The 14,765-nt window shown below is 51.7% G+C and overlaps 2 protein-coding genes across 2 annotated transcripts in view; one reads left to right on the plus strand and one right to left on the minus strand.

The window, feature by feature from the left end:
• SND1 (staphylococcal nuclease and tudor domain containing 1) overlaps nt 1–14,765 on the plus strand; it is a 408,513-nt gene that overhangs the window by 335,462 nt on the left and 58,286 nt on the right. The window lies entirely within an intron of this gene.
• LRRC4 (leucine rich repeat containing 4) lies at nt 10,258–13,156 on the minus strand. The gene is made up of 2 exons (XM_001502604.6): nt 12,675–13,156; nt 10,258–12,495 (listed from the first exon to the last, which is right to left on the minus strand). The coding sequence occupies exon 2, from the start codon at nt 12,393–12,395 to the stop codon at nt 10,437–10,439; it is 1,959 nt and encodes a 652-aa protein (XP_001502654.1). The 5' UTR covers nt 12,396–12,495; nt 12,675–13,156; the 3' UTR covers nt 10,258–10,436.

Below are 14,765 nucleotides of genomic sequence, written 5' to 3' on the forward strand. Positions count from 1 at the left end.
TCTATCTAGCATGGAGTTGCCAGTAGGGAACTGCTGAAGTAGCACACTAGAGAATCCCAGGGAGACCCCTCATCTCCTGCCAAGCTAAACACACCCTGCCCGTGCACTGTTCTGAATCACACCTCACTGCATCCTCAGTCCTCCCCAGCTCAGCACAGGGCACGCCTTACAGGAAAGTCCTGGGCGTCAGCAAGAGAGGCATTTGAGGAGAAATGAATTGATGGAGGAAGGGGGAGTGCCACTCAGTCATCTTTTAAGTAGAAAGAGAAAAAGGTCATCAGAGCCGTATGGGGCTTGGGTTGGATTATTGTTGACTCTGCCTTGCTGCGGCAAAGGGGCCAGCTCACCGGGGCCAGCACTGGGCCCTGCCAACACCATCCAGCTGCTGACAGCCAAGCACAAAGAAACGCATGCTCTGTTTATCCAGATGGGTCTGCATGTCAGCATGAGCCTATTTGTAGCCCTTGCCCGGGAAGGGCAGTCTACAACACAGTAATTTAATTAGATTTGCCTCCCTCCATGGCCCACATATTTGAAGAGGTTTGGGGGGAAATGAATCTGGCTGAGGAACATTACCCTGCCGCTCTGGCACCGCCCCAGAGTCGAGCCGCAGTACCATAAAGGGTCTCGCTATCCTGAATACGGCCGAGGGCATCTGTCTGCGCTGCAGGCTCTCTGGCCGGGCTGCCTGCTGGCACATCTGGCAAGGCGGCCTCTGGAAGCAGTCCGTCTCCGTCAAAGAGAAGCCACCGGGGGCAAAATAAGGGGACTCCCCCACCCCGTCCTCAAGACCTGGGGCAGCAGCCTCAGCAAAAACCAGAGCCACAGTGTTAGCTCTCCCCACCCCTTTCAGTGTATACGAAGGGAGAGGACAGGATGACAGGCCCTCGCCCCTCAGCTGACACCACCACCTCAGTAAGAACTGAGTCTTACTTACCCAGTTTCACTGTCAGCCCACATCCCTGTCACTTCTGCCCTGGAAATAATCTGTATTTAGGGACCTGAAATCGATTCCCCCACCCTTACTTCCAGTGAACTTATTACCATGTTTCCTATCTCAAATCCTCATCAGTTTTTGTCCATGAGGCCTGAACTTAACCCACACCCACACTCCACACCCGAAAGATGTTTCCCTGCCTCCCAGCCAGCCAGCCAGCGCTTGTCTTACACTGAGTTCATCAACTCCTCAGGAAGCACCTAAGCTTTTACTTTCCCTTGTCTTCTCCTTCCTGTCCAGAGTGTCTGCCCTTTCATCTCATCACTAACCTCTAGCCTGTCTCTCAGTCTTTTGTGTCTTAGGTCAGCAGTACCACGCCTGCTAAAGAATAAAGAAGAACATTCTTTTTGGTTATCTTTCTCTCTCCCCACCAAGAGCACATCCTCCTGGCTGGCTAATCTCTCCTGCGTAATGACAGCAGCACCTCTGAGAGAAAGGGAATCTCTCTGGCACAGTTCGTTTCAACGCCAGCAGAACACAGGCTGTTGCATAGGAGTGGGAATCATTAGAGTCAGGCCATTATTGGAGGGGACCGGTCTCTAGGGGAGCGAGCAGAAATTACCGCTCCTTAATAGATGGAAACTCATTTGCTTGAAGCCCCCGCCCTCCTCTTTATTTCTCTGCATTCCCCACCTCCCTTCTCTTCCCAGCTTTGAAGTTGAAAAGAGAGGTAACTCTGCCCCATCCAAGATGGCAAATTTCTGCTAAATTAACTTGGTTAAAAGATCCTTGGCTAAAAGCGGCTGTTCTTTTAGAATGTTTCTACTGGGACTTCGCTTGAAACCATCATGAAGGAGGCAGATTCTAATTAAATGTATGTGATAAAATTACAGCCAGGGCCATCCATTTCCCAAGAGGGGATTTGTTGAGATGGGGGAAGAGGAGATGTTTACTGGCTTCTTAGACCCCTGTTGTGGAGCAAGCCCCTGAGTCAGCCTGCACTGTCCGAGCTTTCCCTGTGAGGGTCCCCCTGCTTACACAGCCAGGGAAGGCGAGGGAGGTGGAAGCAGGACTCCAGACTTCCCTGCTTCTCCAGTGGTCTTTTTGACCTTGAATGGACATCTAACGTGATTTAGCTTCTGCAAGCCTTCCCTGCACAGGGATACATGTTCTTTACTTTATAGTCTTCAGTCTTGTAGGGAAGGGAGGGCGACGATAAGCAACAAATTCTCCTTTTAATTGATTAAGCTGTTGGGCTGTCCTCAGAACTCACATGCCCTGGAACACTTGTGGTTGAAGAGAAAGGAAAAGTTGCCTGATTTCTCAGGTCTCCCTATTTGAATGAAGTCATGAGTGGGCGCCATCTGTCTCAGAGCATTAAGCACAGATAAAGATTGGCGTGAAAGGTCATCCCCTTCTCTCCCTCCCTCCTTCCCTGGAAGCGGACTGTAAGGGGTTGCACCAGGGGGTACTCATCACTTGGTAGTTTCTGTAAATGGCGCCCCCTAGAATTGTAAGTCATGGTGGCTCTGCTGGTATTCAGTAATAATGCTGGGTTGGAAACCCAGAGACCAGAGATCTGGTCTCTGCATCGCCAGCTATGCAACACTGAGCAACTCGCATCTCCCTGGGTTCATTTTCCTCATAATTACAATGAGGGGGTCCCACTAGATTCTCTGAAATAACTTGGAAGTTCCCTTCACTGTCTCCACATCCCTGAAGTTAGAAGCCATAAACCATCATTCTGTCCTCAGTGTCCGTTGCTATCCCAAGGTCAACCAGCCTTGATAACACACCCATGATGTGAAGGTGCCATCAGGTGACCTGATACCACTGGTCAGAGCAAATGTGGACTGAAAACAGGAATGTGGAAGAGGAAGTAAGGAAGGGGAGCTACCCTGTGGGCACAGCAGGCTGAGACTAGAAGAGCATGAAGTAGGTCAATTACTTACTCTTCTTGTGTTCATTCTTCTCTGTGGCTTCAGAACCTTTTTTTCACACACATGTATACAACACACCCAGTAATTGCAATCCCTTCCCTCACGAGGGAAAAAACATGCTTTGGAACAGCTCAGTGTTACCATATCCCTCCAAGTCCCCCTCCCCATTTCTAATTAAAAAAGTGTCTTCCCTTTCCCTGGTTCCATTAGCAGTCTCTTCTTTGGCCCTCCCTCCTTTCTTACTCCAGGCTTTCCCAATTCATCCCTTAAAGAGATCAATTGGAAGAATATGCTGTCATGTCAGAAGGAAGCCATTGTCAATTCACACAGGCAGACACTAATAGGATAAAGTATTATCCGACTTCCTCTAAGTCCAGAAATTAAGTCTTCTTGCAATGGTAATAGATTATAACTTGTAACCACAGGAACAGGCTGTTCATATCTGAGGCCTAAGCTCCATTTCTGGAACTGCGCTGGGCCTATTATGAGGGATGCTCTGAGCATTCCTACAAACACGGCTGCACTATCCAGGGAACTGTCTCCGTGGAGAGCTGCCTATAACTCACTCAGTTCGCCTACAGAGCAGAATCTGAGTGGGAGAAGCCGTCTGAATGGTCTTAATGAACCTGGATGAGTGAGTAGGTAAAGGGAAGAAGCCAGGGCCTAGGGGACTGGGAAGAAGTAGCCTGAGGCCAGGAAACCAAACTTCACACGGGGAACAGTTAGTGTGTGAAATCTCTTCTCAGTCATCCTTGCTGACTCACTAAGCAGGTAGAGTGACTAGTGACTAAATCAGCACCAGCACAGACCCGGGAAAACCAGCACTGAGACCTTAAAGGAATTTTAAGAGACTACAGATTAAGGATTTGCCTTGTAAGAGGAAACAGCATGAGAACTGTTAGAAACAGCCATCAATCTACTAGAATGGAAGGATCTTGCAGGATATTCTAGGTCCTATCGTGGCAGACAACTATACTCAAATGGGGATTATGAGGGGGAAAAAACCAGATAGGAGAATTAATTGGAGGGTGCTTTTTGTTAGTAGGGGATATAAGAAGGTGGGTGGGTATTAAACAAGTAGATCAAGGACTGTTCCTTTGGTATTTAATAAACTTTAGTAATTGCTCTGGTATTGTTGCTGGGTACACAGAATGAATGAACTTGAAAGGCTAAGTACTACTTTGGTCCATCTGGTCCCCATACCTGCCATTAGCGTAGCCTCTCATCTCAAGGCTTCCCTATTGTAGGTTCAGAAATCTTAATGGGATAAGCTAGAGAAGACAATGCCATCCTCTCAAATGCTAACTTCCTTTGACAGGAGTGCTTCTCCCAGGAATATCCCCCATAGGCCTAGGCCTAATCTCTCTGACTCACTGCCAGGGTCCATGTTTACTGAACTCACCGTCATCATTGTTTTTATGGGAAAACACAGTTTATATAACACCCTCCCTCTGGAATAATACTCTTTTTTGTGGATAAACAGTGAGTTGCACCACCTCTTCTCCCCCCATGACTATGCCTTAACAGAAGTGAGGGAGCCCCAGAGTGAGCCGTGAGGATTAAGATTACAGCATTAAAGACTGGGTTGCTTCCCCCAAGCAGTGGACAGCCTCCAGCATAGGGAACAGGACTGTTATGGGTAGGTGGTTTGGCCCAAGTACTGACAGCAAAGCTGGCATGTACCAGAGGATGAAACCTGTGATCATCCTAAAATCTAATTCTAGCCTCTCATTAGGAAATCAAAATGCATTCTTTCTTAGGCTTCTCTTGGAAAGTTGATCTCCCTGCTTTTTTCTCGGTTCCGTGCCATGAATTTCACACTAACAGTCCTTCCCATCCGGGGTCCAGTCAGCTTCTTGGTTGCTAGGGCAGAGGAATCTCCCTGGCTTTCCTCCTTAACTGCATTGCAGCCCCTTAGCCTGTGTGTCTGCCATATTGCTCCACTCTGCTCTCACTTGATCAAATTAGGGTGCTTTTTTTCTGCCTTTCTTTTCTCCAAGCCCTGCAATACTACTCTGAAGCCCCAACAGACCTCTCCTGCTGCCTTCTCCCTCCTGGTGCCTCCCCCCTACCCACCCCCACTCTTGGTAAGGCACCCTGACAGAGAAGGCAGGGATAAGTGGAGAAGACTCTAGGAAGCTTGCCATCTTGGTAGAGGACCAAGGCTTATAGGTAGATGTTTCCTATCCCAGCCCTCAGCTTGTGCACCACCCACCAGCAACAGCACCTTTCCTGTCTTCTGGCTCACCACAAGGAAAGGTAATCTATTCCTGGACTAAGACAGTGCCTTAGGCCATCTGTGGAGCTGGATTAGGGAACAGAGCACAAATTGGTGTTTTCCTGGGAAGAGAAGTACAACCCATCTTTCCCACAGTGCTCAGGCTTATAGATGGTGCTGTCCTGCTGTCCCTGACTTCTGGATAATCATCCTTCTTCTCTGGACTAGTTCAATAGGCATCTTCTCTCTCTGGACATGGATGAGGTTCAGGAATAGAGGTGGTGATGGGGTCTGGTCCGTTGGTTTATCCCCTTATGTATATCATCAAATAACTATCAACTATATAGTATTACTATATGATGTCAGGCACTGTTCTAAGTGTGTTTTTATATATATAATTTCAATTCCCATAACAACCAATGAAGTAGTGAGGTAGATACTAATATTGTGTTCATTTTACGATGAAGTACTTGTCCGAAGTCACAAAGCTAGTAAGTGATGGAGCTGGGGCTCAGCCCAGGAAGACTGGCTCCAGAGTCTATACTTGCAAGCCCTACGCTATATTGCTTTGCAAATATGTATATTTCACTGATCTGGTTCCTGAAGCCTTTATCCCTGCTCCAGGAAGCAATTTACTTCATTTTAATTTAAAACAAAGATGAAAACAACCTTAATCCACTGCCCAAACCATTCTGACCTCCTCAGGGGAAAAGGGTGCTTTCTGAATGGATGGAGACCAAGAGAGGTGCTTTGAGTCAAAAGCTGCCTTGCGGTTTAGCTGAGGCAGGATTTAGAAATGGCAGGAACAGTGCCTGCATTAGCCGATGGCATGGAGTGCTGAGTGCCAGCAGAGGAGATAAAATCAGACATATGTTTGGATATAAATGTTCTCTCCCTCTCTCTGTGTTTTTCTTCTTCTCTAATTTTAAGCCCCTGCTGCTTTGTTGCAGTAACGTGTTGGAGCCTAAATTGTGGGCTCTGGCCGCCTGAGGTAGTAGCCTGCCTGGGCTGAGTAAGGCCCATGTAGCCCTGTCTTAGTCTCAACCCATCTCCACTGAAGGAAGCCAGAGCTCCCCACTATTAATGGCCACGGATTCTGGACCTCTTCCCCATCATCTGAAGTTGTCTTGCAGGGACTCTACTACATTGTTCCACCCTGCACCCAAAAAGTAGCTGGCCTCGAAACATGTTGAACAGCCATGATAAAGCTAATGTCTCTAGGCCTTAGAAACTAGCCTGTCTACTCTACCTTCATTGGTAATAGGATGCAGCATTACACGAAAGAGCAAGAAAAGGCCCTGGAGCAGATTACAGGAGTGGCAGCCACACCATGGCACTTAAAGAGTTAGGGCTGGGTTCATACAGTGGAGGAGAGGAGTTAAGGAGCCCCCCAGTGGTCTCATTGTTGAGCCAAATAAGCAGAAACCACTCCACTCTGGAGAACTTGCTCTGATAGGTGCTTTAAGACCTCTGTCAGTCCTCTACTCTAACTGGGGTTGGGAGAAGGCCAAGCCACCTTCCCCACTATGAACACCCTGCCTGATCTACTTCACCCTTTCCCCAGCAGCTGGCACCCTCTCTGGGATTTCTGCCTGCCATTCAACCTAAGAATCAGGAAGCTGTTATGTGCAATCCTGAGAATCTGACTTCTTAGTACATGTGGCCCTTTGGCCAGCTATGCGGCCCACGCAGTTACAATTCTGGTCAGGACTTGAAGGGCAGTAGAGCCAATTCTGAAGGAGATTGAGCAGCTCTAAAAGGAAGGAGAAGAGAACATGGCAATATCTGTCGGAAGGCCCCATTTTCACTGCATATAGGCCAGGAAAGAAATATATTCTTGATAGCCAATAAGAAGCTGAGTGGGAAAGCACATTTGACTTGGGAGTCAAGAGACCTGGCTTTCAGTCCCACCTCTTCCACTGACTAACAGTGTGACCTTGAGTGTTTCTCTCAATTTCTCTAGGGCTCAGTTTCCTTGACTGTAAAATGTGAAGGGATTAGACTAAATTATTTTTCACAGCCTTTAAAAAATTCTATAATGAAAATTCTCTAACTCCATATAATCAGAGCAGAGTCTTTCCCTCTAACGTGTTGCTATAACTACCCCCATGGAGAGCTACCAACCTATGTTCCATTCTCAGGTAACAAACCCTACAGCTTGGCCAGGCCTGAGGATGAGTCACCAACACAGTATTAAAAGCTGCACTTTCAGTGCTCATGGGACTCCTCTGAAAGGCTGTCCCAAGTGCCTGGTAAGAGGAGGATATTCCCCACATTAGGGCAAAGGAGGATTGCTGCTTTAAAAGCTGAACTGGTGTCCAGGTCGAGGAGCAGGCCCAGTGGGGAAAGGAGCTACCCTTGCAGCTCTAAGGACACTAACACCCAGGACCATATTCTCAGTCTCCCCTGACTTCTTTGAGGTTCCTTCTGGAAAGCACTCTCCCTCAGATTCCGAGACCTGAATATGGTCAGCCCCACGACAAATTCATTTGTTCTTAGGACTCTTCCCCAGGAATGTTTTAGACCCATTTCTCTACCTCTCCCCTCACACCTTTGTTTAGCCACAGACCCTTTGTCATTCCAGAGCTACTATATAATTCCCATAGCACCCAAATAGCTATCAAGAAAGGAAGGGTGTTAGGAAATCGGCTCCACATCCTCTATTGCTGAAGCAGCTACTTCCTCCCCGATTGCCTCTGAATGTGTACCCGCGAAGCTGTTCTAAACAGCCTGAGTTGTGTCTTGTGGCACTAGGAAAGGGGGTAGTTTGTTTTTTCAGCTGATCTTAGCCAAGTCCCGCCCTTTACTCTGCTGATTTCTCTTTTTATTGGGGGGGCAGAGTGGTAAAGGAGAGGCAAGGGAAACATATCTTGGGAGCCTAGAAGTGTTGAGTGGCAGTTTCTAAGTGTGAGCCCATGCATACATGCTGCCGCAAAAACTGATCCCCAGAAATGATCTATATTTACCCAGGAGGATTAAGAATTGGCCCTTTCTTAGCCATTTCTTAGCCAGCTGCTGCAAAGTGCTGCCTTGCCTCTCTCCCTGTTCTGTGCCAGAAAGATCACACCCACTCAGTCCCGATTCCCTGCATTAGTATAAATACTAGCGCTGAAGAGACGCAGGGTCCCAGTTCATGCAGCCTGCCTGGACGTCATTACTCAGTAAGCATCAGGAGACAGACACCCACCACCACCAAGACACGTTTGACTGTTTAGCACCCAGAGAACAGAAGCAACACTACTGCCTGTGGGAAACTTGAGCCCAACAACATTATTGCAAACCTCTTAAATTCAGGTCCCCCCGGGGTCCCTGGGTAGAGCTGGTGCTGCCTGACCAGCAGCTTCTGCTGAGGTAGCATTTAACTTCCGGCCAGGTCCCAGGAGCTGAGGTTCTGACCCATTTCCCCTGCTCTTCCAGGGCATAGGGAATTTGGTTCTACCCCCAAGAAAGCCAGGGACTAACACACTTAGCTCATGGAAGGTGTACTAGAATCGGGGTGCTTTTATTTAAGCTAAGGAAAGGTTGTTGACAGCTTTAGCATTTTCCCATAAAGAAATCCAACATTGTCTTCTCCTCCCACCTTACCTGTCCCCTCCCCTTCCCTTTTCCTCTTTAAACTGAAATGACTTGGTCGATGCTCATAAGAATCTATAGGTTTAGGATCTTATGCAATTTAACCCTTTGGGGACATTGAATTAAAAATTGAACAATATTTATTAAAATACAAAAATACACTTTTCTCACATTACAATCAGTTTTCTTTTGTTGGCATTCCCCCCCACCCACCCCACCCCCTTTCAAATCTGAACCCTTTATTTTCTTTTAAAGCTAAAATAATAAATGAAAAGTTACAGCATTATTAAATGGACCAGAATAACAGAGATCTCTGCCTTCCCCACCCACACCCACCCTTTCTCTTGCACCTCCTCCTGAGGTAGCCCTGGGGAGGGAAGCCTTCCCCCCATTGTGCTGCGTCCCACAGGACTCCACGCAGAACTCACTCATATGTGCATGTGGATCGCTTCTGTTTTAATAACTGTGGGTTTCACATCTTTTTTGTGAACCATCCTGGTTGGGAAAGGCTTCATTTTACTTTAAATGAGCCTGTGCCCTTTTTCTCTCTCCTTTCTCTTCTCTACTCCTGTTCTGCCCCCACCCCATCACCACAACTAGTTGACATCAGCTGTAATAATCCCTAATGAATCAGCATTTAGAATAGTCACCAAATCACAAGCATGAGAAAAGCTTCCACTCCCCCAAGCTCCCCACTCCCAGCCTCTCCTCCCTCTCCACCTTAAAACAAACAAAACCTTTTTTAAAAATCATAAAATGCCATCATCGTCTACAATCATTTGTCAGATACCGGGAACAACAGGTGGACATGGCACAATGCTAATTTATGGCCTCCTGTGAATATATTCTTTCTGCTCCTGCTCTCCCTTCCCACCCCCCTCTCTTGCCGCACCCCCTTCAGGGGCCGCCTCCTTCTCATGGGAAACCCTGAATAGACACATGCCTTGCACAGAGTGGGTTAAGCCCAACTGCAGGAATCTGGTGCAATGTGAAAGCATTTGACTGAGAGCTACGCCAGACCCCTTCCTTCTCTGCTCCTTCCTGAAGTGCTGTCAGGCGGGGCACACGCATGCCCCAGTGCACAAACCAAGGGGACTTGTGCACATGGGCAGACATAAAGACTCAGCTCCTTTAAAGATTCATTTGGATTTGGGTGGCTTTTCTGTTTAGAAAAACATTACAGATCTATCTTCCCCTTGGCCTCTGAGGAAAAAAATTATTGCCTCTCAACATTTTGGCAGAGTACAAATTCTTGGTGCTTTTTTTTGTATTTTTTTTTTAAATAAAGTAAATCTGCAAAGATAGCTCTCAGCTTAGGAAAGGTGTCTATAGAAATGGGTATTCCTGCATCCTCTGAAGCATCTTCTAAACAATGACAGATTCATTCTCCCCCATGCCCCTCAGCAGCGCACACTCTACCTCTTTAGGGTCGGTGGTGGTGGTGGTTTTAGTTTGTTTTATCTTAGCAGTTTCAACCTTATGCCAGAAATCCCTTCTGGCAGCACAGCAAGTTGACTTGTGGCTTCTACCCCACAACATTTCCAAGAACCCCACTCCCCTTTAAATAGAACTTACAAGTTAGAAAATAGTTTTGTTTTGATGTTTTGTTTTTAAATTTTAATATACTCTGTTTCTTTTACCAGCCCATAGATTTAATATATAAGCATATACAAGAAAAAGTCTCTCCCCACTCTGTACAAAAGTTGCTGTCTTTTTTTTTCTTTTTGTGCATTCTATTGCATTTTGTAAGTTTTTGGGGGAGGGGGAGTCATATTTGAGTTTCCTGTACCTTGTCCTTGGTATGGGTCTGAATTATGTAAGGTTCAGAGATAGTGGTGACTGTGGGGTGCAGAGAGTTCCCCAGGCTGTTTTCTGTCCAGTGGGCCCCATGTGCTGGTTTGTAGGTGTTGTAGTTAATGTGGTCATGAATTGTGGGCAGCACTACTGCCCCCTCACCTGATACACCGGATGGAGCTGCTGTCGCTGCTGCAGATGCTGCCGCTGGGATGTCTTCATCCACCTGGATAATCTCAACTGTCCGGGCAGCTGTGACTGTACTCCTCTGCTGGTGCCGCTTACGAAGTTTGTAGAAGACAATCAACATGGCGGCAGCTAGCAGAGTCACTGCCACAAAGCAGCCAATGATGATCTTGGTGGTCTTCATGACTTCATCCAGGCTGGTCTGCATCTTGTCATTGGTGTCTGTCGCGGGTACTGCCACCTGCTTGGGCACACGGGTGGTCTGAATGAGCACCGTGGTAGAGGTGGTATATGCCGGCTGGTAACCAGTGGACGTGGTAGGAACAGGCTTGTACTTCCGCGTTGTGTCCTCAGGCGAGATCTCAGTGGTCTCCACTGTGACCGTGGTGAAGAAGCTGTAGTTGGAGGTGTTGAGCTCGGCCGTGCTCACGTTGAGGTAGGCCGAGGCGTTGGAGTTGCCTGCCACATTGGTCACCATGCATGTGTATACCCCAGTGTCTGAGAGCAGCACATGGGAAAAGTTTAAGGTGCCATCGTTGAGGACGGAGATCCGTGGGTGGCGGGAGGCGTGGCTGAGCACTGTCCCATTGGGCAGCAACCACTTCACAGAGGACATAGGGGGAGTCCGACACTTAAGTTCCGCCATCCGACCCTCAGAGATATTGAGGTCCCGAGGTGCATCCATGATGAAGGGGGCAGAGCACTGAAAGGAGGCCTGGTCCACCTCTACCAGGTAGCGGCCTCGCATGTGCAGGGGAGCATGACAGCGGCCACAGCAGGTGGAATTGGTGGGTATGTACTCCCGAAGCCACCAGGCTAGCCACAGAATGTCACAATCACAGTTCCAAGGATTGTGGTGTAGGTGCAACTCCACCAGGTACCTCAGTGGGGTGAAGAGGTCATGGGGCAAAGAAGAGAGGTTATTGTGGGCCAAGTTGAGTTCCACAAGCGAGGCCAGCCCATCAAAAGCATTCCGCTCAATCAAGCTGACCTGTGAGTTCATGACCCATAGCTTCTTGAGGGAGCTTAGGCCATGGAAGGAGCCAGGCCTGATCTCTGGGAAGTGGTTCCCTGACATCTCCAGCTCCTCCAGCCCCACCAGGGGGGTAAGATTGGGCATATCTTTAATGTTGCACATGCCCAAGTTCAGGTACTTGAGGTTGAACAGTCCCTCAAAAGCCCCCTCAGAGATATACTCCAGCTTCTTGAGCTCCCCCAAGTCCAGGCGCATGAGGGAGGGCACCCGGTTGAAGGCATAAGAGGGGATGCTTTCTATGGGGTTGTTGCGAAGCCAGAGCTCCCGCAGCTTGGACAGGTATTCAAAGGCCCCACTGGGGATGACTGTCAGCCAGTTGTCAAACAGCTCCAGGGTGTTGAGGCTGGCCAGGCCGTTGAAGGCCCCCACCTCGATCTGCCGGATGGAGTTCCTGCCCAGCTGCAGGACCTCCAGGTGGTGGAGGTGTCGGAAGGTGTCGGCCTGGATCATCTGGATATTGTTCTCCATGAGGTTGAGGTACCGGGTGTTGGAGGGAATACCCTGAGGGACCTCGGAGAGGCCCCGGCGGGTGCACACCACCTTGCTGAACTGGTTACTGCACGAGCAGACGGACGGGCAGTTCTGGGGCCCGGCGGAGGCGGCAGCAGTGATGGCTGCACACAGAATCCACACTTGCGCCGTGAGGTAGACGATGGGGAGCAGGACGGCATTCCAGGTGTGGTGCACAGTTACCTGCCACAAGAGCTTCATGGTGTGGCACGTTCATAATTCACCATCGCCTGGGATTTTGGCTCGGAAAGGAGAACCAGCCCTACCCCGGCTTAAGTGAGCTAGGAGCTCCTCTTTCCATCTGGAGAAGGAGGTGGGGAGGGGGCGATTAGAGAGACGGAGCAGATCGGCCGGAAAACATCATGCCAAACTAAAGAGTAGCCCCTCGTCCACCAATCCCCCTCAAGGCAAGCACTCGAAAGCTGAGACTTTCTCTCCCCCATTGCAACCATCCCCACCCAATTATTCGCTGTCACCTACCTCGGAAGGAAGGAAAGAATTGGCGTGGTGTCCTTAAGCGTTCTCCACGGGAGCTGGCCACACGGTTCCCATTCTTACTTCTTAGTTTTAATTAACAAAAGGGGGAAGTAGAGGGGGCGGGGAGGGCGGAGGGGAGGGGAGGGGAGGGGTGGGGGAGACAAAATGGCTTCTAGTAAATCCCGAGCAGGCCACGGCGAAGCAGCGGAGTTGAGGCGCGCCTGGGAGAGCCCAGGCCCGGCGGGCTATGCAGGTGCATGCCCCCCCCTCAGCCCGAGGAGCGGCGCCACCAGCGCTTCCCTGCTTTGTCCTTGCACCCTGGCACCGGTTCGCACCAGCCAAGAGGGAAGCCGCTTCATCGCCGGAGTGTGCCTCCGGCGCCCCCAGCCCGCTCCCGGGGCTGCCACCCGACGGGAGCGCGGGGGCGCTCGGAGCCGCCCAGGCCGCGCCGGCTCGCCGCTCGCTGCCCGGTCCTGGCGTCGGCCGCTCCCGCCGAGGCGGCTGATGCAGTCGCTGGCTCGCGGGGCTGCGAGAGTTAAGAGGAGGCGGCCGCGGCCGCTTCGCCTCCCCAGACACACACCCCCTTCTCCGCTCGCCTCTTCTCTTAAGGGTTAAAAAGACAAACTGGGCTTAGTTTCCCAGTCCGCCCGCTGCAGGCGCGAGGAGCAGTAATCCGTCCAGCCCCCCGAGGGGCAGCGGCGTGGAGGCAGCGCGGGGACCAGCTCCGCGGGCCGGAGAGGAGCGCGGCGGCCAGGTCGCACCCGCACCGCAGGCCCCTTCAGGGAGTCCGGGGGCGGGCGCGGGTCCGGTGGCGGCGGCCGCAGCCCCGGGCAGCGCGTAACCGCCCGCCGCAGCCGGGCCCCCGGCGCGCCGCCGGCTCTGGCTCTGTGCGGAGGGAGCGAGTGCGGGGCTTCGGCCGCCGGCGCCCTCAGTGGCTGCGCCGCCCGCGGACTGCTGCAGCGGCCCGAGCGCTGGCGGCGGCGGCGTGAGCAGCGGGGGTCGCGGCTGCAGGAGACGCTCCGGAGCCCGGGAACATGGTCCCTGCTGGCTAGCGGCGGCGGTGGCAGCAGCCGCGGGGCCCCTGCGCTCGGCGCCCACCGTCTCCTCTTCGCGCCGGGCTCGCGGTGTTGCAGGCAGCAGCCACGCAGACTGCTCTCTCATCCTTTTGTCCTTCAGTCAGAACGTGAATGTACTGCTGACGCATACTGTTCTGGGGAGAAGATTAGCGTGATGCAGTGCTCTTATGTATTAACACCGCTCCCCCTCCGCTGCCTGCCCTCGAGGGGTTAACGCCGGCGCCTTCCAGCGCCGTGCTGGCCCGCGCCGCGCAGTCCCCAGCTCCGCGCCTCCATCCGACTTCCTCCCTCCCTTCCTTCCTTCCTTCCTTTCCTGCTTCCTCTCTCCCCCGCCCCCCCCCCCTCCCCGGCGCTTCCTCCCCGCCCCTCTGGACGAGGAGAGCGAGCCGGAGTGAGCGTCAAGTGAGGGGCCGCGCGCAAGTCGCAGGCGGTCGCAGCTATTTTGGTCCGGTCGCAAGGAGCCGCCGGGTGGCCGCTGATAGGCTGCAGCGGGCGCAGGGCTGCTGCGGGAGAGACCGCGCCGGCCCCCTCCCGCGGGCGTTGGGCACCCTCCGGCTTGGGGTGAGGTGGGCTCGGGGGCCGGCAGCCCGGAGGCGGGGCGGCCTGCAGCGGGCCCGCTGCACTTGGCCGGCCTCCCGCCCGGAGCGCGTCATCCTCACCCCCGCCGACTGCTGACGGGGCCCGGGCTGCGCGACCGGGCAGCGTACTCGGAGTTGGGAGCTGCACGGTGGGGACGCGGGGGCGGCTGGGAGCGGGAGGACCGTGAGCCTGGGCTTCGCAGACGGCCCTGCACAGATGCCTGTCCGTGCTGCCCCCTCCCTCGCAAATTTCCTCGCCCCCAGGTGGCTTTAACTAGGGTTTTCAGTGGTAGTTTTCGTAATGAGGGTTGCAGGGGAGGCAGACTGTGGAAGGAAAGACCAAGTACCAGGATCCCGGGTAATGACAACCTAGGACAGAACAGGGAGCCAGAGGAAGGATTGAGGTGAACTCCCAGAACACACAGCACAACCGCGGTGCT

This window comes from Equus caballus, chromosome 4 (genome assembly GCF_041296265.1).
Source record: "Equus caballus isolate H_3958 breed thoroughbred chromosome 4, TB-T2T, whole genome shotgun sequence".
Classification (NCBI taxonomy): Eukaryota; Metazoa; Chordata; class Mammalia; order Perissodactyla; family Equidae; genus Equus; species Equus caballus.

Bases quoted from the DNA above. Each gene is read 5' to 3' on its own strand.
- LRRC4 (XM_001502604.6), bottom strand. From the start codon at position 12,395: ATGAAGCTCTTGTGGCAGGTAACTGTGCACCACACCTGGAATGCCGTC.